The following is a 27,757-nucleotide window of genomic DNA, read 5'->3' on the forward strand; positions in this document are numbered from 1 at the left end:
TCTCTCTCTCTCTCTCTCTCTCTCTCTCTCTCTCTCTCTCTCTCTCTTTCTCTGCCTGTCCTTATCAGTCTGTCTTCTCTCTTGTTGTATCTCTGTCTCTATCTCTGTTTCTCTCTGTCTGTCTCTCTGTCTCTGTCTCTGTCTCTGTCTCTGTGTGTGTGTGAGTGTGTGTGTGTGTGTGTGTGTGTGTGTGTGTGTGTGTGTAAGTGTATGTTGTATGTGTGTGTGTAATGCCTGGCTGTGGCAATTTGTATTTATTCCAGTCTGCTGCAGGAGAAAGCTTCTATGATGATGGCCAAAGAAGAAACTGATCTTTGAATATAACAGAGTATAATAAGGAGTCAATATAATTAGGAGTCACTTATCCGGATTCTTTTAAAGACCAGTAGTTTTATCCTAGGCTTCTGGGCTATCTAGACTTCCGTTCTTGGTAACTAAGCAGTGTTGAGTCTAGGTCACATCTCATGCAAAAGGTCTTATGTCAAATCAGGCTCAATTGGTTGGTTGTTCCCAAAAGCCTTACAACATTAATATTAGACATAAGTTATCTTCAATTGAGTCAGAAAGATGCAATTGGATATAATTAATATGCCATGTTTATTTGCCAGAGAACATGTCTTGTGTGCAAAGTGAATACATAGGTGCGAATATAGGTATATATTATATAAACATGGTTTTAAGTTTAATGAAATAATTTTATAAATAATATAATACAGGGGTCTTGTGTTTGAAAAGCAGTGAAGACACTAAATACCTTCAACCTAGAACCTCTTACTATATTCCTAATGGTTTATGTTTAGGGTATATAATTACTAGAAAAGACAAATAAGTTTAATATTGAAAAGCTTTAAGTACCAGCTTGTTTTCTCTCTCCAATGAAACTTCAATATTACTTTCATTATGCACATTTAATTGCTAATGCTAATTCTGTCCTTTGGAGGATATTAGGAAATCATTTCTCTAAAATTTGCTATATTTCATATATTCAAAGATAGTGATGGTATCTCCTTGGCTTCAGTTGTAATTGAAATGTCTGTATTCATTGTTACTGTTATTTCTGTGAACTTCATCATCTTAGTCCCATTTTTCTATTTGTTTACCATTTTTACTTAGCAAGTTTTCAGTAACGACAGCATGTCTCTAAATATATTACATGTCATCTTATTGTTGAGAAACTGTATATTAACTGATAGGATTTTAAGTCTTCGTACTTAAATTCAAACACATACTTTCTGCATGTTTTATGTCAGGCAGTGTGCTAAGAGTTCTTTGGTAACTACAGAAGTGCTAGCTATACTATCTTTCTCTTCTCAGCAAGATTATATTCAAATCAAAGAACACATGGTAATCTAAGCTGGAAGAGAACAATATCTAAATGGAAGTAGTAATACTTTTTTTCTTCTTTTATATTATAGACCACATTGGTTTCATTATGACTATTGATCAATTGGTTATTTATTTCTGTTTAGTGTAGAAATCAAATTTTCATTTGGTTACAGAGAATTTCAAACTAATAAATAAATTAAGCTGTGATTTGCCTTATTTATTCATTCATTGTGTTGATATAACACATGCATGTCCATTTCAGTTCTGACAAAATTTTACTCATAGCAAGGCATATGTTTTCTTTCTTTTAGTCAGTGAGTTAAGCAAAAAATCATGGAATCAGCAATACTTTTCCCTGGCATTTCCCAAACCACCAAGGCCAGGAAAAAAACGGAGATCACTACCTTCCCAGTTACAGAAAAATACAGCTCCTGTAAGTATATTAAAATACCATGTATATTCTAACAATAAGTAACTACTTAATAACAGTAGTCTTGTAAAGGCATAAAATGTAAATTGTGCTTTGTGGGTAAGGGCTAACATGAGTCCTGTCATGATAGGCAAATTTTATACAATTGCCACCCAGTTTTTAATGATTACTAGGATATGCTAACATTTCATCCAGTATTATTACCTGAAATATATTTAGTGTTTATAGAGCAAAAAGTCAAGATATTTCAATTCACCTTTAATATGAATATCAAGAAAAAAATTACTGAATATAGATTGTCAGAGTAGGGTCATGGAATGACATCACACCCTTAGTGCTTCCTTAATTCAAAATAAAATTCAGAATTCAGAAATAAATGAGAACTAGAAGACAAGTATTTTCAAAATCAGTGGAATAGTTCTTGGTTAAAGAAATTTTGTCTAAAAAATGAATAATCATCTTTTTATTTTAGGAGTGAATCCCTTCAATCATGATCGACGTTTATTTTTTTTTATTTTGCTCTATCATTTATTATTCATATTTCTTTAAAATAGCAATTTGTCATTTAATTATTACAAATACCTGGATAGAAGTTGAAAATATTTATATGTAACTATAGTAGACTATGTTTTCAACTGATGATAGTCTATATCAAGTCTAGGATTTACAGGGTTGTGCCTATAACTGTAGTTAGCATTATAAAGTGCAGAAAATAACAGTATAGGTTGAGATATGCCGAAATAAAACATTTTATCTCAGAGAATAACTAGTTGTTAAATTTCATCAAGAAACAGTGTGTACCCACTTCTCAAAAAAACAAAACAAAAACAACACCAAAAAAACCCACAAAAAAAAACCTAATTAAAATTTAAAAATTAGCCTCTCCTAATCATTGGCCTGTGGACAATTCTACTAAATTTTAACATAAAATCTTAAAGAAAGATTTTGGCCCTGTTAAATTATTGTATATCACAAGCAGGGATGCAATTGTCCTTTACTCTAAATTATAATGAAATTCAAAGTTAAAATAGACCTTAAAATTCACAATTTATCCACTTTTTACAATATATATTTTAGAATATTAAAAATATATATTCAAAAGGTAGTTCCAGTTGTAATTAAAATATGTATGTGGCATCTTATTATTAAAGGCTATATAAATCCTGTTTTCCCCTTTATTATTCTTACCAATATTGAGGTAATTGTTGAAGAAAATTTAGGAGTTCACAGACCACCATTATGGATGCACCGTTCCCTGATGAGAATATCCGAGAGACCATCCGTTTATTTAGCTGCCAGGAAGGGCCTTATACCAAAAGCACCTCATTTTGGCAAGGGAGAGTCGAAAAGCGTGGGCACACACAAGTCTTTGGCTTCAGAAAAAACAAAGAAAGAAGTAAAAATGAAAAAAGATGGATTTGAAGCAAAAGAGAAGACAGTGTTAAAGACAGACAAGGAGGGAAGTCCCAAACCAGCTACAAAGAATATTTCAAGGGATTCACAAAAGGACAAGGGAAAAGTATCTTCAGATTCTGAAGGCGAAAAGGCTGGTGTGAAGAAGGGATCCAAGAAAGTTAAAGATACGCCAAAGGGTAAAGATTCAGCCTCAGAATCTGGAGGTGAAAAGGCTGGATCCAAGAAGGAAGCCAAGGTCACTAAAAAAGGCTCAACGGGTAAAGATTCAGCCTCAGAATCTGGAGGTGAAAAGGCTGGTGCGAAGAAGGAAACCAAGGTCAGTAAAAAAGGCTCAAAGGATAAAGACTCGGCCTCTGAATCTGGAGGGGAAAAGGCTGGATCCAAGAAGGAAACCAAGGTCAGTAAGAAAGGCTCAAAGGATAAAGACTCAGCCCCTGAATCTGGAGGTGAAAAGGCTGGATCCAAGAAGGAAGCCAAGGTCACAAAAAAAAATTCAAAGGGTAAAGACTCAGCCTCTGAATCTGGAGGTNCTCTGAATCTGGAGGTGAAAAGGCTGGATCCAAGAAGGAAGCCAAGGTCACAAAAAAAAATTCAAAGGGTAAAGACTCAGCCTCTGAATCTGGAGTCGAAAAGGCTGGTTCAAAGAAGGAAGCCAATGTCACTAAAAAAGGCTCAAAGGGTAAAGACTCAGCCTCTGAATCTGGAGGGGAAAAGGCTGGATCCAAGAAGGAAACCAAGGTCACAAAAAAACCCTCAAAGGGTAAAGACTCAGCCTCTGAATCTGGAGGCGAAAAGGCTGGGTCCAAGAAGGAAGCCAAGGTCACTAAAAAAAGCTCAAAGGGTAAAGACTCGGCCTCTGAATCTGGAGGGGAAAAGGCTGGATCCAAGAAGGAAACCAAGGTCAGTAAAAAAAGTTCGAAAGATAAAACTTCAGTCTCAGAATCTGGAAGTGAAAAGGCTGGTGCAAAGAAGGAAGCCAAGGCCACTAAAAAAGGCTCCAAGGATAAAACTTCAGTCTCAGAATCTGGAAGTGAAAAGACTGGTGCGAAGAAGGAAGCCAAGACCACTAAAAAAGCATCCAAGGATAAAGTGTCAGCCACAGAATCTGCAGGTGAAAAGGCTGGTTCGAAGAAGGAAGACAAGGCCACTAAGAAAGGATCCAAGGATAAAGTGTCAGCCACAGAATCTGGAGGTGAAAAGGCTGGTTCGAAGAAGGAAGCCAAGGCTGATAAAAAAGATGCAACGAGCTCACAAGACACTCTTTTAAGTACAGCAGCTGACAAAGATGGCAAAACGAAGGAAGAAAAACCTGTTAAACAGAGTTCAAAAAGCAAAGATTCGGTTATAGATTCTGCAAGTGAAAAGGGAGATGAAAAGAAAGAGGACAAGAAGGAAGGGAAAAAGGAGAAAAAAAAGAAAGATGGAGAAGGAAAAGAGGGTGGTAAGAAAGAGAAGAAAGACAAGAAGGACAAGAAGGACAAAAAGGACAAGAAGGACAAGAAAGACAAGAAAGAAAAGAAAGAAAAGAAAGACAAGAAAGACAAAAAAGACAAGAAAGACAAGAAAGACAAGAAAGCAAAGAAGGCGAAGTAGGTCTTGGTTCAAAAAGCAAACTGAAGGTAAGAACTCCAAAGCATATACAGTGAACCCATTCAGTAGCCTTAACATTCATCTGTGAGATAAAAGAAGTGTGCAAAGATTAATCAAATCATTTATTAAAGAGAAGAAAAATTACAGGGTGAAATGAAAATATACTCATGGAATTTAAAAAAAGAACTAAGGAGACTCCATAGGATTCATTGTACAATGTGGAAGGTACCTATTTTAAATTTGTAGCTATGGAGGACTAAAAGTAAAATCACTAGAGAGATTCAAAGAATATGCAAGTAAGAATTCAGAAAATAACGATTGGAAAACAGACAACCAAAAACACAATATTGCACAGGACTTTGTTAAAGAAAAAAAAAAGCTTACAAGAAGGCTTGGTGCTGTCTCTAGATTTAATGATGTGCAGCTGAGCTTGTACACTTAAGAAGCACAATAGCCAAGAAAAGAAAAACAATGCTTAGAAAATAGAGTTTGAACTGAATAAATAACAAAAATGACTTCACAAGTAGAACACATAGAAGAGAGAAAAGAAATGAGTGTAAAGGGATGAAGGCAAAGATGGGAGGAAAGATAAGAGAGAAAAGACCACCATCCATAGGAAGAAGAGAGAGGACACCTTGAGTTTGTTTACAGGACCATCTGAGTTTCAAGTGACCACAAGACTGACCCACCTGTAATCCCAGATGAACATTTTTGGTAAGTTAGTTTTGTCTTATTTTAACTCAAATTGAATTATAATAATTTAACCAATTGCTAAAAAGAACAGTGATGTCAAAGTTCTTATACTCAACTCTTTTACTTTAAAGTTACTTGTTACCATCACACAAAGCAATTGTTTAAATTGTCAATAAAAAGGTTGAGAGAAATGAAAATATTTGTGCTGTGGGAGAAATTATGACTTTTTTAAAGGTACAATTAATTACATTTTCTAAAAGAAAAAGAGTATCATCTCTCCATTTAAAGAAAAAGAATGTTCAAAACTCAATAAATAAAGACAAAATGAGTTATGAAAGATTTTGATAGTTTCTTAAAACTTATATAATAATAAATTTAAACATACTGCAACATATCATAACAGAATAAATTATTGCAATGCAACATTTAGATATAAAGACATCCTGACTTTGTAGATAAAATAACTATTGTTGTGACCCCAATTTCCTCCTAATATTGAAGGGGAAAAGCAATGTAAAACAAGATCTTTCTGTTTATTTGAGCTTTCTAATTACTACAGAAACACTCATTTGTGACTTATCACATTCTCTGTCAATTACACATTTGTGCAATTTGTTCAACAATTTCTCTCTCTCCATTATGTTTCCTGATGCAAACTCAAGATGTAGGATGAAGCTACTCATTGACATCTTAGTATGTCCCAATGGTAAGGAATTATTGTCCAACTTGCACAGGAAGCATGGCTCTCTATCACTTATGAAACAACAAGGATTCATTGCTACCTCAACAGGTCATTGTTCAGCAGACAATGACATTGTTCAACTAGCACAATCTCAGTGAACTATGACAGTGGCAGCAAATGAAGCAGATGCTTGTCTGTTTTTTCTGTCTCAGAAGACATGGGATAGCTTCAGTGGATCTATAAGTAGTTCCCAATTAAGAATACAAAAATACAGCTTTAGATTCAATTAAATATACAAATTACAGAAGAATGACCTTTTGCTTTACTAGTGTAAATCTTCAAAAAGGACAGGAAAATTCTCCATGTGGTCAAATTCAACATCTGGATGACTTTGTCTGAGAGGCTTTACTGTTTCACTAATATCATTTCTCCATTATTCTACCTACTCTTGTGATGCTATAAGCCAGTTGACCCTATAGTTTAAGCCAACTACATTCATTTCCAAAGTCATAAAAGAAAATATTTAGGCCAGCTTATTTAATTGTCATCAGGCATCTTCAAGTCAAAATGCCACAATAGAACACTTGATATGACCACCAGAGACCATTATTTCCCAAATCTCTATTCTGTAATCTAAGCCAGGGTCTCATCTAAAGCTGATAAGTAACCTTTACTATGTTTTCTCCATTCTAACTCCTACCCTGTTTCTGACTTTGCTAATTTCATATTTCTGAAGTTTACACACCCACAGTTATGGCAACTTTTATATTTCACTAAAAGACTCCAAAGTCCTAATTACAGGTAATGTTCTCTGGTTTGTATAAAGATGGTGACTCCCATTCCATCCACCAAGTAGACACCCACTGTGCTTGTTCAGTTTCTTGCCACTGTGAGAAAAATATTTTATGAAAACAACTGGAAATACAAAGTGTTTATTTTGTCTCTTGGTTTAAATGAAATATCCATCATCGTTGGCAGAGGTGTGAAGTTGCTGTTTTTACCACGTCTGCAGTGAGAAAGCAGAGAAGAGGAAGAAGTTGTACTGGGCTATAGAACATCAAGGTCAGTCCCAATGGCTCATTTTTTTCAGTGATATTCAACTCTTGAAGGTTACATAGTGTTCAAAATAATACTCAAGCATATAACCCTATGAGAGATATTTAACATTCAAACCACAATGCTACCATGTCTCTACATTGGCTCAATACTTGTAATGTGTTGATGTTACATTTAGGCGAAACCTTTGATGCCTAAACATTTGATATGATTTTCAAGGCATTTTATTTGATCTGCTTAGGACCAACTTCTATGTCTTCAGGTGGCACCATTGCTGTTTTTTTTTTTCTGTCATTCTTCTATCACATGGCTTTAGCTCTACATTTAGCAATACCCTGTCTTAGATTATAGCTTACAGACACATTTTCTGGATTGCAGTTCACTAGACCTCTACATTGTCAATTCCATTCAAATTGTCCTTCTCAGCTAAAGTTGTATATTTCCATATTAATGAATCAATTTTGTGAGCTTTAGGCTGTCCAGTAAGTTGAGCAGAAAGAGTGTTACCTTGAGCCTTCCAAACAATAGGACAGGCAGTGATTCTCCTATTTTCAGCATCTCCCTTCATAATGTTACTTTTGTGATAATTCACGGTTCTGCACAAACAAATCATTGATAACATCAGTCCATAATTTTCATTTGGATTGTCTGTATTATGTACATTCTTTGTATTTTGACAAGCTTGTAATGGCAGTTTCTTTGAGGTCAGAAATAGTTGTATAAACACTGGGTTCTACCTAGTTATCATTCCTTACAGGGATGAATCCTTGTCCTTTGATCCTGACTTTCGCAATCCTGTGTGTGTGTATGTGTGTGTGTGTGTGTGTGTGTGTGAGTGATCTTCATAAATTTGACTTTTACATATTTATTAAGTTTCTTTCATGTCTTCTTCATGAGTTGAATAGTAAGTTTCATTTTATACTGAAAATTAGTATGTCTGAACAAACAACATATTATCTAATAACCCTGAATATTTCTGTGATTTGGTAGTTCCTAATACAGCAACCATATCGCTATGAGAACTTTTTTTCCCAGCGAGTTTATTTACTCAGGCAAACACATAGCTCTATATTCATACTTGTATATACAAAAGCACTTACATTAGAAACTGCCAAACTTCCAGTGTCTATTCCATCTTGTGTTCATAGTATTCTGAATCACAATATTGCTTTTATGCACTGTTGTCACGATGCTGCATTTTGCACATTCAAATCAGTATGTAGTGCAATATCCTTGTTCTGGTTTATATTTTTCTCATTGGATATGCTACGAAAGATGTAACATATGCTGTTTTGTGTTCAAAACTATGTTAACTCAGCAAGAATATTCTCTGGCTTTATGTTTACTCAGATCTTTCTCTGTCTCTTTGTGATCAGATTATTCATTTCCTTTTAGGGAGTTTGAAGGTTTTTTTTTGTTTGTTTGTTTTAATGTATTTTGTATAACAGTCTTCTTTTTATTCACCTTTTTGTACTGGTTTCCCGGTCTATGATTTATTTTTCTATCATTCATAGCACTGCCTTTTACAAAGCAAAATAGCTTAACTTTAATGTACTTCACTTTCTGAATTCTTTTTTCTTAAAAAGGACCTTTGCTTTTGCATGTGGACAGTTATCAAATCAAAGTCAGGCATTTTCCCATTCTCTGTGGATTTTATAATTTTGTTAGAGAAAATAACTGATGCCTTTTAATTAATAAGTAAACATTAGGTACATATTAAACAGCAAGATGTTTTGTTATATTTATAGATACACGAGGAGGTGCATTAATCTATCTAAATATATGTTACCTCACATAGTTATTAGTTTTGTATGATCAGATATTTTTTAAAACTCTCAGTAATTCTAAAGCAAATAACAATACATCATTTTAAAGTCGTTCTATTCTAATTAATAGTTATTGGTATGTGCAATTTTGTATCATTTTACATCAAAGGTGATTCTCCTGACCTTTGGACACTGTGAGAACGCTCCCTCTTCCAGTGCTTTTTTATCCTTTGTTTTGTTTGGTTTGGTTTGGTTTTTTTTTCAAAACAGGGTTTCTGTGTGTAGCCCTGGCTGTCCTGGAACTCACTCTGTAGACCAAGCTGTCCTCGAACTCCGAAATCCGCCTGCCTCTGCCTCCCAAGTGCTGGGATTGAAGGTGTGCACCTCCTCACCTGGCCAGTGCATTTTATCTTAATCTTTGAATGAGATTACAAATTATGTGATGTTTCCTAGGTGGGAAAATTCATTTGATGATGAAATGTTTCACCTTCACTGGTGTTTTCCCCAGAATGTACTTCTAAGTCTACTGAGTGTTAACATTGTTCCTTTCTTTGTCCACATGTCCTTTGAAAAACACTTTTGAGAATAATTCTGCAGTAAACAGGGACTGCAGATAGCACTGGAATCGGCTGATTTTGCTAGAGTTACCCAGAAGTGGAATGGCTGGATCTCATGCGATCTCTACAGATCTTTCACAGAGTTCTGCATAGTTACTGCACTAACTCACACCCCACTGGAGAATGCAGAGAGGGTTCCCCTTCTACCAACTCCACTACTGTGCTTTCTACCATGTATCATATGTCATAAGTGTGATATATGATAGTGTGAGGAGATAACTCATGGCCCTTTGCATTTCTTAGATATTGGTGACATTGAATGCTTTTTTGTCTCATTCATTGATCGGGCATTTATTTTTAGGCATACAACTATCAGTAAGAATGGATCTACTTTGGAGAATATGTAGATCAACAGAGAACAAAAAATAATTTTCATAGTAGAACTTTTATATAGAATATATGGATCCAAACTCCAGTTATTTCCTATATTTTCTATGGAATTTTTCTCTCTGTATCTTTCTCTGTCTCTGTCTCTGTCTCTCTCTCTGTCTGTCTCTCTCTCTCGTAGAAACAGAGGCATCAAAGTGAAGGAGAGTGGAGGTGGCTGGGAATGGAAAAAGTGGAGGGAGAGAAAAACTAAAAAATAAGTTACTTATCTTAGATATTGTGATACAGAGACAAGATTAAATGATATTACAAGGATTAAGTGATATTAAAAAAAACTTCAGACTGCTGATTTGCATCCTTTCCTTTGACATATCTATTAGGGTCTTGGCTCATTATAAAATTCAATTATATGTTTTGATATTATTGAGTTGTTTGGTATTTTATATAGTTTGTTATGAAACTATAGTCTTTGGATGTATTTTCTCAAGTCATTAGGTTATTTGTTTATTCTCTTAAATGTCCTGTGTGGCACATAATATTTTTAGTATGATACTATCCAGTTTGTCTGTGCTTTGTTGCTTATGCTTTTGGGATTATGTGTAAAAGCCTTTGACAAGATCATTGTTGAGAATTCTTCCTCTACTATTTTGTTGCTGATATTGTGATTTTATGGTTTCAGACCCTAAGTTTATGTCTTTCATTGACTTTAAGTTGGTATTTGTAAATAGGATGTGATGGTTATTTTTTTCTTGTGCATATGGTTATCCAGTTTATCTAACAGTTTATCGAAAATGGTGAACTTTCATTTATTTTATCTCTATGGAATCCACATAAATAATGGTTGGCTCTGAAATTATGTTGCAAATACTGTATTCAATATTCTGATTAGTTCTGTGGTGGTTCAAATGACCATTCCCCCCAGAGATGTCTGGGACTGATTCTTATCCTCAATTGGTGGGGTTGATAGGGAGGTTTAAGAGATTTATATTTTTTGAAGGAAGTGTATCACTGGGGAATGGGTTTTGAAAGCTTAAATACTGCCTCAGCAATCCAATCTGACTTTAATATTATACCTGATATATGTCCAACATCCAATATGACTTTAATTTTATGCCTGATATATGTCCAACTTTATTGCCTAGTAGAGCAATGTGTAGTTCTCCAAGATATCTTTGTAGGAGTGATCATGCTTTATCTTTTGTACTTTCATAAACTTTCTACAAAAGCTCCTGACCATGATTATACAAGGGCTTGCTTCTGATTGCCTTATCTTGCCCTTGAGTTCGTGTTTCCATTTTAATACAAATATCATGCCAATTTTGTTATCATAGTTTTATAATCAAGTCAGAATTTGGATACTAGAGTATCCACAACTGTGATCCTTTTTCTAAAGGCTGCACTGTTTTGTATTTTGCAATTTGTTTCCTGTTTGCATTCTTATTTTAATTTGAGAGAAATTTTGCTGAAGCTTATATTGTCTTCATACCCATGACATTAATGGCTAACCCCAAGAGATTGTACTGACATGTTTGATATTAGTCATCATTTTTGAAGTTCCTTATGATATAATCTTACAATTACACTTTTGAGCTCATGCTCCAACACTTTTAAATTAGTATATCAGAACTAAAAAGATGAGCTTGAGTTTGGTTCTTAGCAACCAGTTGAAGTTCACAGCTCCCTGTAATTCTTGACCAATGAGCTCTAATAGATCCCCTTTTAGACTCTATGGGTACTTGCATTCATGTGTACACATCTACACACACATACACACTACAAAATGAATCTATTTTATTTCACTTCTCTGAGAAGGATATAAATACTCAGAGAAACAAAGAATGCAAAGACAACAAAATAACAGAGGAATAGAAACTTTAGTCAGAACATTAGAAACCAGTTTAGACTTACTTATCAGCATAAGTATATATACAAGAAATCAAATGCTTTAGTAACTTTGGCATTATTGTAACTTTTGTAGATATTTGTTAAAAATTCATCCCTCACAAATACCCTGTGTAAAGATTCTTAATTTGAAAAGTATTTTCATATCATTATGTTTATTAGTCATTGTCTTATGTTTATATATCCACTGACATTCAAATATCATGTTTGTATGGATTATATTAGATTTATGAAGCAGAATACTGTTGAGATATTTTGTATTTTAAATGCTTTGAACTTAAAATCTAAGAAATAACTTATTTCCTAAATTAAAATGTTTATTTTTCATTAAGATTAGGTAAAATTAATGTGATTATGAAGCATTAGAAAGTGGAGATAATGTCTAGAAATGTTAAACAACACTTAGAAAAATAAAATTACATCTACAAGCTTAGCTTATGTTTTTAGAATTGAACAGAACCTTTGATAGCTGATCCATCATTTTTCTAAAGGGAAACACTTGGAGCAGTGGATCTGGAAGAGAGGAGATGTATAGAAGAAGGAAAGGGAGGGAGGTGAAACTGCAGTCAGGATGTATGAAATATTTAAAAAAAATATTGCTTAACTTTTTCTTTCATTAACTGAGTCTGATCTTAGAGATTATTCCTAGCCATAACATTAAATATTTACCAATGATACTTTATCATTCAAAGAATGTGATAAGGAAAGAAGATGATGAAATCAAACTGATAACTCCAGCTCTGGAAATGAGAAGTAGAAAAAAAAAAAAAAACAAAAATCACAAAGAAAAAGAAAAAAACAACAGAACTCTACGAAGGTCATTTAAGAAGTACAGCAGAACTCTGGCAATGAAGACATTGTAAAGTTTTATTCAAAATCTATGGTATGTGCTAAATTTAAACTTTTTTTTGAGTTCTGATGGTGATGTGAATCTTCGAAATTAGCTTATTATAATTATATATTCCTGATTGTTGTTCACTGGTAGGCAAGTCTCACTAAAACATCCTACCAGTCTTTGTAAACTATGTATTGATTGTTGAGGTGGGTCAAATTATCTTTAGTAACTGTCAATTCAGTTATATTGAATTGAAATGTGAATTATTAATGCTATGGAATTGAATTTTTTTTTTTTTTTTTTTTTGGTTTTTTGAGACAGGGTTTCTCTGTATAGCCCTGGCTGTCCTGAAACTCACTTTGTAGACCAGACTGGCCTCGAACTCAGAAATCCGCCTTCCTCTGCCTCCCGAATGCTGGGATTAAAGGCGAGCACCACCACCTCCCAGCTTGGATGTATTTAATATGACGGACTTTTTTGCATTAGAGTCTTGTTTGATTACCATTAATTTATAAGACTATTGACAATGGGAAATAGTTAGGTTTTTTTTAATATAAATATATGCCCAAATATACTAGTAGGACTAAAGTAGCAGATATATACTTGAATCTAATTTTTTTAGTGCTAGCTTTCAGAATTTATACACCATTTATAAAATAGGGCTGAGTTGTTTAAGTTTTGACATTTTGAATGGTTAATATAATAATTATATTTCATAAAAGAAAATAAGTGTTGAACTATCTCTTTCACTCAAACATTCTTTAAGTTTATTTGTGCATCTTACTGGGAAATATATTACACAAAGAAAAAAACAGAAGTTACTTTATAATTATTCTATATTTTAATATTTCTATTGCTCATGTTTTGTGGTATGTACCAAATATTTAATTTACAAAGGACTACAGTTAACAACAAATTATATCTACACATCTACATTGTTAAACTAAATGTGTATTAAATTTCTGTACCAATCACTTTGAAAAATTAAAAATATCATCATTTAAAGTAAGAAAATAGTCACATTTAAAATTTGTATTTAAAATACATTAGATATTTAAGTAAAATTACTTATTTATGTATACAAATATATGATATTAACATTTATTTATTATTGTTTCCATGGGAAATTGAGTAATAATAATTGAAATACAGACATCACTGAAAAGACACGGAAAACGTGACATGTAATAGTCAATCAGTGCATGTGAGAAGCACTGAAAATGTAAAGCAATCAAAACAGAGCATATTATATTATAAGTGGTCAGCTGCCCTAAAATGTCCTTTTATGGAAAATCATATGCTTTTATAGTACTTCAGAGGAATGGTATCACATATTTCCATATTTGGTAAATTTTAAATGCCTGTGTACTGTCTATCTCTTTTGTTATATAGTATTTGAGCCCAGGAACATCAACTCAAATTTGATAATGGAATACAGCTTATCTTAAAGCATAACATTAAAAATCGTTAAAATTATCATTGAATTAGGGAAGTCTAGCAATAATCCAACTCAAAATAAATACATGTAAATATTTTCCATTAATATTTTCATTTTCAAGCACATTTTATTTTAATTTTTAAGACATTGATGTGCCTTTCATTCGCAAGTTGTACATTTGGGGCATAGGGAAAGAAACTCTTACCACCTTGGATTCTTTAGGCTAAATGAATGAATAGTTCAATAATAGTTAAAAAAGTATAGAGGGAAAATTTCTAAATCTGAGAAACAGAGTTTTAGCTGCATGATCATACTAGGAAATTTGGATTCTTCAAATTATTAATTTATTTGGTTACAAATCCAAAGCCCATTAATTGAAATGACTCTAGGACACCTGCAGCTAGTGATGCTGTACAGCTTCCTTTCATGTCCTCCTAAAGGAATTGGTGCCATTGAAACATGGTGACATCTGTCTTATTGCTTTATTGTGTGTCTTACTGAAAGAATCAGATTTTGAAGACTTGGGTACAGTTCTGGACGTGACAAATACACTGTAATGTATGGTCCACTCCAGAATGTCATTCACTACTGGTTTGTTTTGTTTTTGTTTTTGTTTTTCATAGAAACAAGGTGTAATAACCAAAAGAAGAAGGGAAAATGACAGCCTATACTCATAGTCCCAATAACTCACTAACAAGTTTCCTTCATTTCAAATATTGGACTTCAGTGAGCATAAGATCAATTTTCTAAATTTTGCTTAAAAGAATAATAAGCTATTCCACTGTGTTAACATTTGTAATGATGGTTGGTAACCATTTCTGGCACTTGGGCATCAGTTAGAGTAATATGAAAAAAAAAAAAAAAAAACTGTGCTGGTAGCCAAGGTTCTGGATCCCTCTGAGCACTCAGAGCAGGAATGGCAGAACCCAGCCAAGTCCACTTGATGTATCTATAAATCTTCAATGTCATTAACTTTTGAGCCATATATACATGTCTCTTACCATTCTGTGTGAAGAAATGGAAAATAGGATGCATATTGAATTTTGTCTATGCAATAATGTGGTGACCTGGGAAAACCACTCACAACTAAGCTGTGAGCTCACTAGCTATTATTTTCCATGGAAAATTATCTTGACTTTTGAAAAGATAACTAGCAAACTGGCTATTTATTCTGAGATGTGGAAAGTATTTTCTAGAAAGTACTCAAAGCTAACCAGGTACTTCTAGAAAAACAACTCCAAGTGAATGTGAATGTATGAGTCTGAGTTATCTAAAGAAACAAAATCAATAAACTGAATATATATGAGAGTTTCACATACAACAGCTAGATAGCTTTACAATGGCTGGCAGCCATAGAACCAGCAGCTGCCCAGACCAAGAAGCTGCAACTCACACAACAATAAGCAAATGCTCCAGCCCCATCCCAAATCTGAAAGCCTTGAAGCTCCCTAGAGTTTTGCTTTGGTGACTCATATTCAAGGCCAAGACTTAGAGACAGAAGTGGCAAAGACAGAAGCAGAAACCCCATCATACAATAAGAGTCTATTTGCAAGCACATGCAAGATTCCAGGTTTTGCCTTTCAGCTGCCACTATTTTGATGATGCCTTTCATATCCAGGCTGATTTTTTTCCCCAGCCTAGTTCACTGGCGCACACACCAAAGTCTCCAAAAATATCCTATATGCATGCAGAAGTATACTTTAAAGATATCTTAGAAGTTTCTCAATCCAGTCATCTTGACAACCAATTACAGTCATACATGATAATAGCCAAGCATTGGAGAGAATTTCAAGGTATTTTGGAATACTTGGAGCCACCACTGTGGGCCAGAGAGCTTTCCAAAGCTGTCTCCTGGAGGCTATCTAGCAATATATCATAGAAAACATGATCTCCTGATATGTAATGTAATAGATTGATCTTCAGAGTATCTGGAGAGCAGAGATGAAAGAAAGAAAGAAAGAAAGAAAGAAAGAAAGAAAGAAAGAAAGAAAGAAAGAAAGAAAGAAAGCAAGGGGGAGAGAGAGAGAGAGAAGAAAAGAGAAAGAAAAAACAAAGACAGAAAGAAAGAAAGAGGAAAGGAAAAGAAAAAAGGAAAAGGAAAGGGGGAAAGGAAAAGGAAAAAGGAGTGGAAAGAAGGAAAGGAAAGAAGGAAAGGAAAGAAGGAAAGGGAAAAGGGAAGGGAAAAGGGAAGGGAAAAGGGAAGGAAAAAGGGAAGGGGAGGGGAGGGGAGGAGAGTGGAGGGGAGGAGAGGGGAGGGGAGGGGATATGTAATTGTGTTCAATACCTGATCTTATTTCTGGACTACCTCACTCCCTCCAATATTTTATTCTTTCTGTTAACTGCTTATTGCTAGTGTTCTTTGTAGGCAAGAAAAAGAAAATTCATGGTTTTTCATTATTTTTCGAAGGCAAACAATCTTATGTATTTAATATGGGATTTTTTTTATTTACATGACAGGTCTTAAAAATGTAATTTTGAATCCTATACTTTTCCAAGTACTGATGGTTGTTATTTCCAAATAACAACATCTTGAGAGAAACAAATACTATTAAGCAGAAATACGCAAAGTGTTACCCAAATTCAAAAGCTACCAGACGATTAGCTAAAAATAAAAACTCTACGCACTTACAGATCTTTTGTAAAAACACAGTAAACAAAACAGTACAGGGGCCAATTCAAACAAAAGAGAACCCTATTTTTCTTTACAAACTCTTACAATTTTTTTTTCTGAGTCACACCCTATAAATTGTGTATTTAAGAAGAAAGAAGCAGAAAGTGAGGCTGGAGACAAACCATAAAGCACTGCATTAAGAGATAACTTCTTTGATCAGAAAGAAATTAATAAAAACTGACATGTTTTTGACATATTTACATCGCCTTCCACCACTGACATCATCTAAAATTCTCATTCTCCCAACTTTGTCTTTTTTGTTTGTTTTTTGTTTGTTTTGTTTTGTTTTGTTATAATCTATTGAGTGCAATTGGTTGTGTGTATTTGTCATAGCTGTAGGGCTACCAACAATTTCTCGTTGAATTTTCATTACAAATACAAGTTCCAGGAGAAGTAAAGTCATAGACAGTTAGCTAATAATTTCATATTTATTTTATGAAAACCACATTATAATTGGAAGTTAATGAAAAAAAAAGAAAATCACTTCTCCTGTGTTCTCAATGTATATATAAATTGCAATACTTGGATCAAGAAGATTAAAAACCGTCTAGTCTAAAATATTGACTACACATATTGGCCACGTATATTTTAATCATATAATTTTCTTTCTTAAATAAAATATTTTCATTCACTTTGGTTATCTTGCTCTATAGTACAGCTTGAGGTCAGGGATGGAGATTCCCCCAGAAGTAATTTTATTGTTGAAAATAGTTTTTGCTATCCTAGGTTTTTTGTTATTCCATGTGAATGTGCAAATGGAGCATTCCTCCATAGCCACTGGGATTGCAAGCATATAAAAACACTCTGGAAACCAGTTTGACGGCTCCTCAGAAAATTGAACATAATACTACCTGAGGATCCAGCAAAATGATTTCTGGGCATATACCCAGAATATGCTCCAACATGTAATAAGGACATATGCTCTACTATGTTTATACCAGCATTATTTATAATTGCCAGAATAGGAAAGAACCCAGATGTCCTTCAACAAAAGAATGGATGCAGAAAATGTGGTACATTTACACAATGGAGTATTACTTACCTATTAAAAACAAAGACTCCATGAAATTTATAGGCAAATGGATGGAACTAGAAGATATCATTCTGAGTGAGGTAACCCAATCACAAAATAACACACATGATATGCACTCACTCCTTAGGTACTTTCTCTAGCTCCTCCATTGGGGGCCCTGTGATCCATCCAATAGCTGACTGTGAGCATCCACTTCTGTGTTTGCTAGGCCCTGGCATAGTCTCACAAGAGACAGCTATATCAGGGTCCTTTCAGCAAAATCTTGCTAGTATATGCAATGGGACAGCAATATCCAGGGATCCATCCCATAATTAGCCTCCAAACACTGTCACCATTGCATACACTAGCAAGATTTTTCTGAGAGTAGATACTTTTTAAAATTTATGTATTTATTTTATGTATGTGTGTGAGTACACTTTCACTCTTCAGACACACCAGAAGAGGGCATCAGATCCCATTGCAAATGCCTATGAGGACCATTTGGTTGCTGGGAACTGAACTCAGGACCTTTGGAAGAGTCCTCAGTGCTCTTAACCTCTGAGCCATCTCTGGCAGGGGCCTGGTATAGCTGTTATCTGAGAGGTTCTACCAGAAATGACTATGTAACAATACCTTAGATTTAAGGCATTCACATGTGAAAATATTGGTACCAATTTGTCTACAGATAATTATTATCAAAGTTGAAAAATGGAAAATATGTATCAAAACAGAGGTGTCTTCCATTTCAAATTGTATATTTTAATACATAAAATAAATATCTCCCAAATATCCTGAAATAAACCATAACAAAGTTTGGTTTTTAATGTCATTGTAAGTCAGCTCAAGAATCAAAATCCCAAATGATTTATAGAACTACAGGATAGCAGAATTTCATTTGAAACACATGAGAGGGAATCTCTTATGGGAGGCGTAGATATAACACAAATGTAACACTATTTACATTCAACCATCAGACTGAGTCCGGGGACCCAAATGGAAGAGCAAAAGGAAGAACCAAAAGAGATGAAGGGGATTGCAATTTCATAAGAAGAACAATATCAACTAAATAGACCACCCATAGATCCCAGGCTCTAAACCACCTACCAAAGAGTATTTATGGAGGGAGCCACAACTCCAGATACATACGTAGCAGAGGATGGCCCTATCTGATGTGAAGGGAAGGAGACTTGATGACATAGTGTAGGGGGGATGCTAGAGGGATGAGGCAAGAGTGGCTGAATGGATGGAGGAGAACCCTCACAGAACCAAAGGGGAGGAGGAGTGGGAGATAGGATGAGAGTGTTGGTGGAGGAATAACCAGGAAGGGGGATATCATTTGAAATGTAAATGAGTTGATACTTTTTTCTCTGGATAAATACATGATACTGCATCATGTGCTCATGTGTGTGTGTGTATAGTTTCAAAGCTAGTAATTTTTATATTATTGTCATAAAAAGTGTTCTCAGCTTCTCTTTTTAAAAACAATGCAAATAGAAATTGTGCATTTAGTCTGGAGCCTAGCTCACAATATAATAAAACTCTCTGTGTATAACTCTAACATGCAGTGAAGTTTGATGTAGGCTTTGGAGATGAAGCAAATTTTCTTTGGGCTAAAAATATAATCACACTTCAAATGATGAATCTCTTCATGAGTTAATGCTATAAATTTCAAACTGCTAATTTTTATGTGTATTTGGTTACTGAGTATAAAAAGAAATAATTCTCACCATTATCACATTGGTATTTTACGGTGAGTCAAATGAAACAGTTTCACAGTTTATAAAGAAAGGATTGGGGTAGCAACTAAGGAAATCATGCAATTTTTCTCTTAAGCTAAATGAAGCTAAATTAGCAACAAAGGAACACTATAAAATGTTAATGTTTATTAGATAGGGAAGTAAAGTCATAACTGTTTATTATAAGATCCAGGCTCACAAAAAAAAAAAAAAACATTTGAAAGTTAAATGATGTTTGTAAGATCACAGAATTATTGATCTATGTTTAACCTTTAGAATCTTGAACATATTTCCCCTTGAGTGTTCTTTGGGCTTTCAGTAAACATACTTGATCTTACAGGATGCTTCAGCTCTCTGAATAGCTCATGTTGGGTTTAAATACTATTCACTGTTAGAAAATATTCCCCTTACATCTCATTATTAACTGGCTGATTTTCCTAAATTTCTTTTTCAATGTTTTTTAGCATGAATTGAGTCAATATATATTTATTTCAAATTAATGTGAAGCCAGGCAGAGGGAATAGAGAGACTACCCCCTAGTTGCTGGTCCAAGCGCTGATCAAGAAATTACAGGATGTACAGATGAATTTCTTGATAGACCTTTGTCTAAGTAGATTATTTGCTTACTAATAAATATAGTTATCAATGCAATCTATTATATATTTGAGATAATTGAGTTACCAAGAATGTACATATTGATACTCATTTTGTTTCTGATACAGTAGAACATCCTACATCTGGACTTATCTTTGACATTTTATGTTGCTCTTGTATGATTATATTTCAGGTATACTATGAAGAACTGTTCAAAATTCCCATTATGGAAGAGTGCAACATTTAATTCTCTTGATTATCTTCATGTCTGTGAAGTTATCAGGCTGCTCTAATTTTGAAATGAATGAATTTTAACATCAGATGAGAACATCCATTAAAACATCTCTCCATTGATAAGTCTCCGATGTTTCTATAGGTTATGGTTACAATTTAATTTAAAACCACCCATATGGCTGTAGTGGTCATGGCATTTGAATTTCCTCCCATTATATATCCATGGACTTTTCTTCATTCCCTCCCTCCACTCAACATTAGGATGTGTGTGTGTGTGTGTGTGTGTGTGTGNGTGTGTGTGTGAGAGAGAGAGAGAGAGAGAGAGAGAGAGAGAGAGAGAGAGAGAGAGAGAGAGATCTGATCTCCTTTATCACTAAACCTACTTTTCAGATACAGTGGGTACACTATTGTATAGCTAGGCCAGGAGATATTCATACTGCACTCTCAATGTCTTCCAGATTTGCAGATGAGTATATATCATTATAGGAAATAATCTAATTTCTTTCATTTATTTACTTTTGTTTTGGAAGGTAAGTTTGATTTCTATCTTGATTTATACTTAAGATAGTGTGTAAGAACTCCCTTGATTTGTATTATTTCCCTACCCAGATTCTATGAAGATCACACACATTTATTTCTTTAGAAGTTTATATATTGGGTTCATTATCTCATTTTTTAATTCATAGTTTACTTGAATGATATTTGAGTTTTGCAAATACTTATATGTTCCAGCAATTAAACTCTTCCTTAAAAGAAAATTAAATTTATAGTTGTCAATAAAATGATACAATAATTTACTCTTTAATCACTTTTGAGTTTTGAATAGACTATATCAAATACTTTAAGTTGTTATAATCTAGTCTAATTTGTGTTTTGGGTTTTGCATAATATTGCACCTTTCTCTTTTATTCAATAAAATATTTCAACATTCTCATTTTAAAATAGTAGTAAACTGTGATTTGAATTTAGAAAATTTGTTAATGAATGACCCGTCCAGCTGTCCAGTTATTCGAGGGTCTCGAAGAGACCTTCTCCTAATAACCAAATGGGGAATAGAGAGAGACGAGGGCCTTGTGCGGAAAAACGACACGGAACCGTTCTGGATTGCATCAAAGTCCCAAATGTATTAGCCAGGCCCGAGGTTTAAATGTACAAGCAAAAGGGGAAGTGCCTTTCAGCAGGAGGAATGGGGCAGAGGAAATGCACCTCAGCAGGAGGGATGGGGCAGTGGAAATTTTTCTTTTGGCAGCTACAAGAGAAAGCAGGAACTTGGCAGTATCAGGGTACATCTTGAGTTCAGGACATCTGGCGCTGACTTAGGGCTGGAACAATCTGTGGTTGTTCTCAGAGCGGTCAGTCCAGTGGCCTGCTTTTGACCCTCTTTTCTTCTAGGGGGAGGGAGAGGCCCAATTCAGAGATCAGGACAATAGTGTTGCCTTAATAGCTCCCAACAAATGAATGAATATTGATGAGAGCAGGTACTTGAAATAAGGAATATAAGGAAGGAAATAAGGAAATACGGAATATAAGGAAGGAAATATCTATAGACATCATATTCAAATTTTTGCCTCTTTATTTTGTTTTATGCTAAGTACATTTTGCAAGAAGTCTCTTTTCATGATAAAGCTTTTCATTGCCAATTGGATTCTGAAAAAGATTTGTAGACAAAATGCCTTCTATCCTTGATATAACTTTTGCCTGGTACTTGCTTTTAGTGCCAAATGCTTGCATTCATTTTCTGCATACATGGATGCTAAGAAGCCATTCTCATGTGTATTCTTCTATGTTTTTTATATTTTTGGACCTATGATTTTAATAATTTAAGTTGATGTTTGAGTGTAGTATAAGATAAAATTCTACTTTTCCTTTTTCTTTACAAAAATACTTCTTAACTTAATTTCAATAAATTTGTCAACCACTTTCTATGCTGTGCTGCTTCTATTTCTACAGATAACTTCACAGGAAGTGTCTAAACCCACTTTTGAATCTGTACCCCTGTGCTCAAAGGAGCACAATGTTTTAATTGCTGCCTTTTGATGATTTATTTCTTGTGTTTTCCTGTTTTGGTTATGTGGTAAACTTCCTTAGACAGGAGTTTTCCTCAAATCAGCACTCTCTGTACTGTTATATTTTTGATAGATATTGTTTAAATTTAATTTTATCATGGAATATCTTATTTTCTCTATGTATTGTGATCAAAAGTTTTGCTGGATATAGTAGTTTGGGTTGATATCTGTAGTCTCCTGGAGTTTGTAGAACATCTCTCTGTGGTGCTTCAGGGGTTTAGAGTCTCTATTCAAAAGTCAAGTGTTTTTGTAATAGGACTCCCTTTATATGTTATTTGCTCTTTTTCCCTTGGAGCTTTCAATATTCTTTTCTTTTTCTGTAGGATTAGTGCTCTGATCATTATGTGCCAAGATGAATTTCTTTTTTTGGTTACTCTGTTTGGTACTCTGCTAAAATGGCAACCAAGTTCACAAAAGAAATACTTCAAGTTCAATCACATATTAGCCCTCACACAGGAATCTTCATACCAAACTTACAACAATATACAGATCATCCACATAAAAATTAGAGAAATTTTAGAGGTAACCAAATGGACCTAAAGATAATTACAGCACATTTTACCCAAACACAAAAGAATATAATATTTTGTTATTACCTCATTGACCTTTTTTTATTTTTTATTTCAAAACTGATCACATAAACACATGCAAAAGAATTCCCAAAAACCACAGGATAATTGGAATACATTGCATCCTATCTGATCATCATATATTAAATCTGGATATCAAGGACAACAAGACCAGCAAAAAAAATCTAACAAACTCCTGGAAAATGAATAATTTACTATTGAATAAAAACTGTGTCAAAAAGAATTTAAGAAATTAAATACATACTAGAATTGAAGGAAAATGAATATACAAAATGCCCAAATATACAGAATAGAATGAAGGCATTTCCTAAGAGGCAAGTTTTTGCATTAAGAGCCTAGATTTAAAATAATAATAAAAAATGGAGATATCTTAACACTCCTGAAAGATCAAAATAAAAAAAAAAAATCAAGCTTAAACATGGTGGTACATGTGGGAAGTAATCAGTACTGAAATCAATAAAATAATAGAACAAAAATACAAAATAGAATAAGGAGTGAGAATATTCAGTCTTAGGTTGCTGTTTTATTGGGTGTAGAAACAGGAAATATGACAACCATTACTCATTTAGGGGCCTTTTATTTTGTTTCATTTTCCTGTGTGTGTGTGTGTGTGTGTGTGTGTGTGTACATGCATAGTCATGTGTGGACTGAGATTTGTTTGAGTATGAATACATATATGCATAAGTGCATTTGACATTCTGAAGCTATTGCCAAGAATCTTCAATGATCTTCTTTACATTCTTCTCTTAATCAAGACTTGTCCAGAGGTCTTTGAGATGACTAATCTCTCTAGCTAACATGCTCTTGGCATCATATCACTTCTTCTTAGGCTGGGATTACAGATGATTTCCTAGGTCTAACCTCAAATTATGAGGGTTTGGTATATATGAACTCTTGTCCTCACACTTGAACCCTCTCTACACACTGAAACCTATCCCAGCCACTGTAATGTTTTTGCACTTATATTTTGCAGAGGTTGTGGACACTTTTAATCCAAACACTTGGGAGGTAGAGGCAGGGGGGATTCTAAGTTCAAAACTAGCCTAGTCTTCAGAGTGACAACCAGAGCTACAGAAAGAAATCCTGTGGGAGGGGGGAGGGGCTTGAAGAATTGAAGAAGATATTAGAAGATAGAAAGATCCCGCACACTTATAGATTAGTAGGAATAACATAGTAAAAGTGACCATCCTTCCAAAAGCAATCTATAGATTGAATAAAGTCCTTAGTAAAATTCCAACACAATTAATTACAAATTTTGAAATAACAATACTCAACTTCATTTGGAAAAAAAAAAACAACAAAACCTCAGAATATCTAAAAAAAATCTGAACAATAAAAGAACTGCTAGCAGTATTACCATCTCTTATTTCATGTCGTACTATAGGGCTGTAGTAATAAAAACTGCATGGTATTGGCATAAAGATGGACCGTCATAAGCAAAATTCAATTGAAGACCCAGACAAAAATATGATCACATATGGATAACTGATTTTGATAAAAAAGACCAGAAATACACAGTAAAAAAAGCATCTTCAACAAATGGTGTTAGTCTTATTGGATGCTTATATTTGAAGGAATCCAAATAGAACCACAATTATTAGACTGCACAAAGCTCAAGTCCAAATAGAACAAAGACATGAACTTAAAACCACAATCAACTTGATAGCAGAAAAAAAAATACAAAACAGCCTTGATCACATTGGTTTAGGAAAAAATTTGCTGAACAGATTGCTGACAGAACAGTCACTAAGATCAATGATTAATAAATGGGACCTCATGAAACTTAAAAGGTACTCTAAGGCAAAGTATACTATCAAGGTTACCGAAAGCCTACAGAATAAGAAAAGATTTTTACCAAGTCCACATATGATTGAAGGCTTATATCCAACATTTAAAAAGAACTTGAGAAAATAGATAACCAAAAAAAAAAAAACCAACCCAACCAATAGTAATCTAATTTTAAAAACGTGTACAGGGTCTGCACCCAGAGCTAATCCTTTGCTATAGCTCTCCATTCCCATATACCACCAGGAGAGAGCTGGTCTCTCAGGAGTGTTGACAAAACCTGTGATAACAGGTAAGACCACCACTTCTGCTCAAATTCCTGGCCCAAGAAGGATATGCCCTGAGACATCAGGACACAGGAATCAAGGAATGGATGGGGACAAGATCCTTCAGGTATTTCTCTCCACCCCAGAGCTGACACTGTGACACAGCTCTCCAGACCAAATTCCTCCCAGAGAAAACTGGCCTCCAAGGAGTACTGCTCACAGGCTTGCAGAAGGGACAAGGCATAGTCAGAGACAGCAAGAAGAGCTAACATCAGAGATAACCAGATGGCAAGAGGCAAGGGCAAGAACATAAGCAACAGAAACCAAGGTTACTTAGCATCATCAGAAGCCAGTTTTCCTACCACAGTGAGCATTGGATACACCAACACACCAGAAAAACAAGACACTGATTTAAAAATCTCATGATGATGGTAGAGGACTTGAAGATGGACATAACTCCCTTTAAAGAAATAGAGGAGAACACAGGTAGAAGCCCTTTAAGAGTAATCATAAAAATCCCTTAAAGAATTACAGGGAAATACAACCAAACAGATCAAAGAATTGAGAACAAACACCCAGAATCTAAAAATGGAAATAGAAATGATAAAGAAATCAGAAAGGGAGAAACTATGGATATAGAAAAGCTAGGAAAGAGATGAGGAGTCATAGATACAAGCATCACCAAGAAAATACAAAACATAGAAAAATATCAGGTGCAGAAGATACCATAGAAAACATTGACACAACACTCAAAAATGCAAAATGCAAAAAGCTCCTGACCCAAAATATTCAGAAAAATCCAAGACACAATGAGAAGACAAAACTTAAGCATAATAGGTATAGAAGAGAGCAAAGATTCCCAAGTTAAAGGGTAAATAAATATCTATAACAAAATTATAGAAAATTTCCCTAACTTAAAGAGATGCCCATAAGCAAACAAGAAACCTACAGAACTCCAAATAGATTGGACCAGAAAAGAAATTCCTGCCATCACATAATAGTCAAAATACCCAGTGGACAAAACAAAGAATATAAAAAGCAGTAAGGGAAATGGTCAAGTAACATATAAAGGCAAACCTATCAGAATTACACCAGATTTCTCACCTGAGACTATGAAAGCTAGATGATCCTGGGCAGATGTCACACAGACCTTGAGAGAGAAAAAATGCCAGCCCAGGCTATTATACCCAGCAAAATTCTCAATTATTATAGATGGAGAAGCCAAGATATTCCATGACAAAAACAAATTTATACAATATCTTTCCACAATTCCAGACCTATAAAGTATAATAGATGGAAAACTCCAACACAAGGAGGGAAACTATACCCTAGAAAAGGCCAGAAAGCAATGTTCTTTCAACAAACCCAAAAGAAGATAGCCACACAAACATAATTCCTCCTCTAATAACAAAAATAACAGGAAGCAACAATCACTATTCAATAATACCTATTAACATTGATGGACTTAATTCCCCAGTATAAACACATGGACTAAAAGACTGGACACATAAACAGGACCCAATATTTTTCTGCATACAGGAATTGCACCTCAGTGAAAAAGACAGATATTACCTCAGAGTAAAGGGCTGGAAAAAAAATTTCCAAACAAACAGTCCCAAGAAACAATCTAGAGTAGACATTCTAATATGAAAGAAAATCAACTTTCAACCAAAAGTTATCAAAAATAATAAGGAAGGACATTTCATACTCTTCAAAGGAAAAATCTACCAAGAAAAACTCTCAATTCTGAACATTTATGCTCCAAATGCAAAGGCACCCATATTTATAAAAGAAACTTTACTAAAACTCAAAACACACATTACACTTAACACAAAATAGTAGGAGATTTCAACTCCACACTCTCAGCAATGGACAGATCATGGAAACAGATACTAAACAGAGACACAGTGAAACTAACAGAAGTTATGGACCAAATGGAATAATCAGATATATATAGAACATTTCATCCTAAAACAAAAAAAATATAAAAACAAAAAATATATACCTTCTTCTCAGGACCTCATGGTACCTTCTCCAAAATTGACTATATAATTGGTCACAAAAGAGATCTCAACAGATACAAGAAGTTTGAAATAATTTTATGCATCCTATCAGATCACCAAGGAGTAAGGCTGGTCTTCAATAACAACAAGATCAATACAAAGTCCCCATAAACATGAAAATTGAACATCACTCTAATCAATGATAACTTGGTCAAGGGAGAAATAAAGAAAGAAATTAAAGACTTTTTAGAACTTAATGAAAATGAAGCCAACACATAACCAAACTTATGGGATACAGTGAAAGCATTCCTAAGAGGAAAACTCATAGTTCTGAGTGCCTCCAAAAAGAGACTGAAGAGAGCATATGTAAGATTCCAGTAACCTCTTTGTACCTTGTGGGTATGTCACCCAACTTCCTTATTGTCTTCTGTATAAAAAGTTTGATGCTTGATTTGACAAAATACATTCAGATTCTACACAACCTCTCCTGTGTGCATCTGTCTGTCAATCCATCCGACACTTTGCCCACCCTAGACAAGAGACCCGTTCCACGCAGACAAAGGGGCCCAGCTGGTCTGCAGCACCCCCCTCCAAAAAGAAAAAAAACTGTCTATAGCAGAGCAGAACACAGTGAGGGAGCATGAGCAAGGAGGAGAGGAAGATTAGGGACCCTAAGGGGTTTTCCAGTCCCACAACTTCCTTACAGCTACCCTCCTTCCTGG

At 34.4% G+C, this 27,757-nt stretch overlaps 1 protein-coding gene across 2 annotated transcripts in view; it reads left to right on the forward strand.

Moving 5' to 3' along the window:
- Cylc2 (cylicin 2) overlaps positions 1-20,426 on the forward strand; it is a 27,293-nt gene extending 6,867 nt beyond the window's left edge. Inside the window, exons 3-8 of one of the 2 annotated variants that reach the window (XM_021161660.1) lie at positions 1,638-1,759; positions 2,955-3,699; positions 3,798-5,476; positions 7,116-7,199; positions 12,498-12,688; positions 20,285-20,426. In XM_021161660.1, the coding sequence (XP_021017319.1) occupies positions 1,638-1,759; positions 2,955-3,699; positions 3,798-4,765 (1,835 nt within the window). In that variant the 3' untranslated portion in view covers positions 4,766-5,476; positions 7,116-7,199; positions 12,498-12,688; positions 20,285-20,426. The other variant, XM_021161661.1, reaches the window with a different exon arrangement.
- The last annotated feature ends 7,331 nt before the right edge of the window (positions 20,427-27,757 follow it).

This window comes from Mus caroli, chromosome 4 (genome assembly GCF_900094665.2).
Source record: "Mus caroli chromosome 4, CAROLI_EIJ_v1.1, whole genome shotgun sequence".
In the NCBI taxonomy this organism is placed as follows: domain Eukaryota; kingdom Metazoa; phylum Chordata; class Mammalia; order Rodentia; family Muridae; genus Mus; species Mus caroli.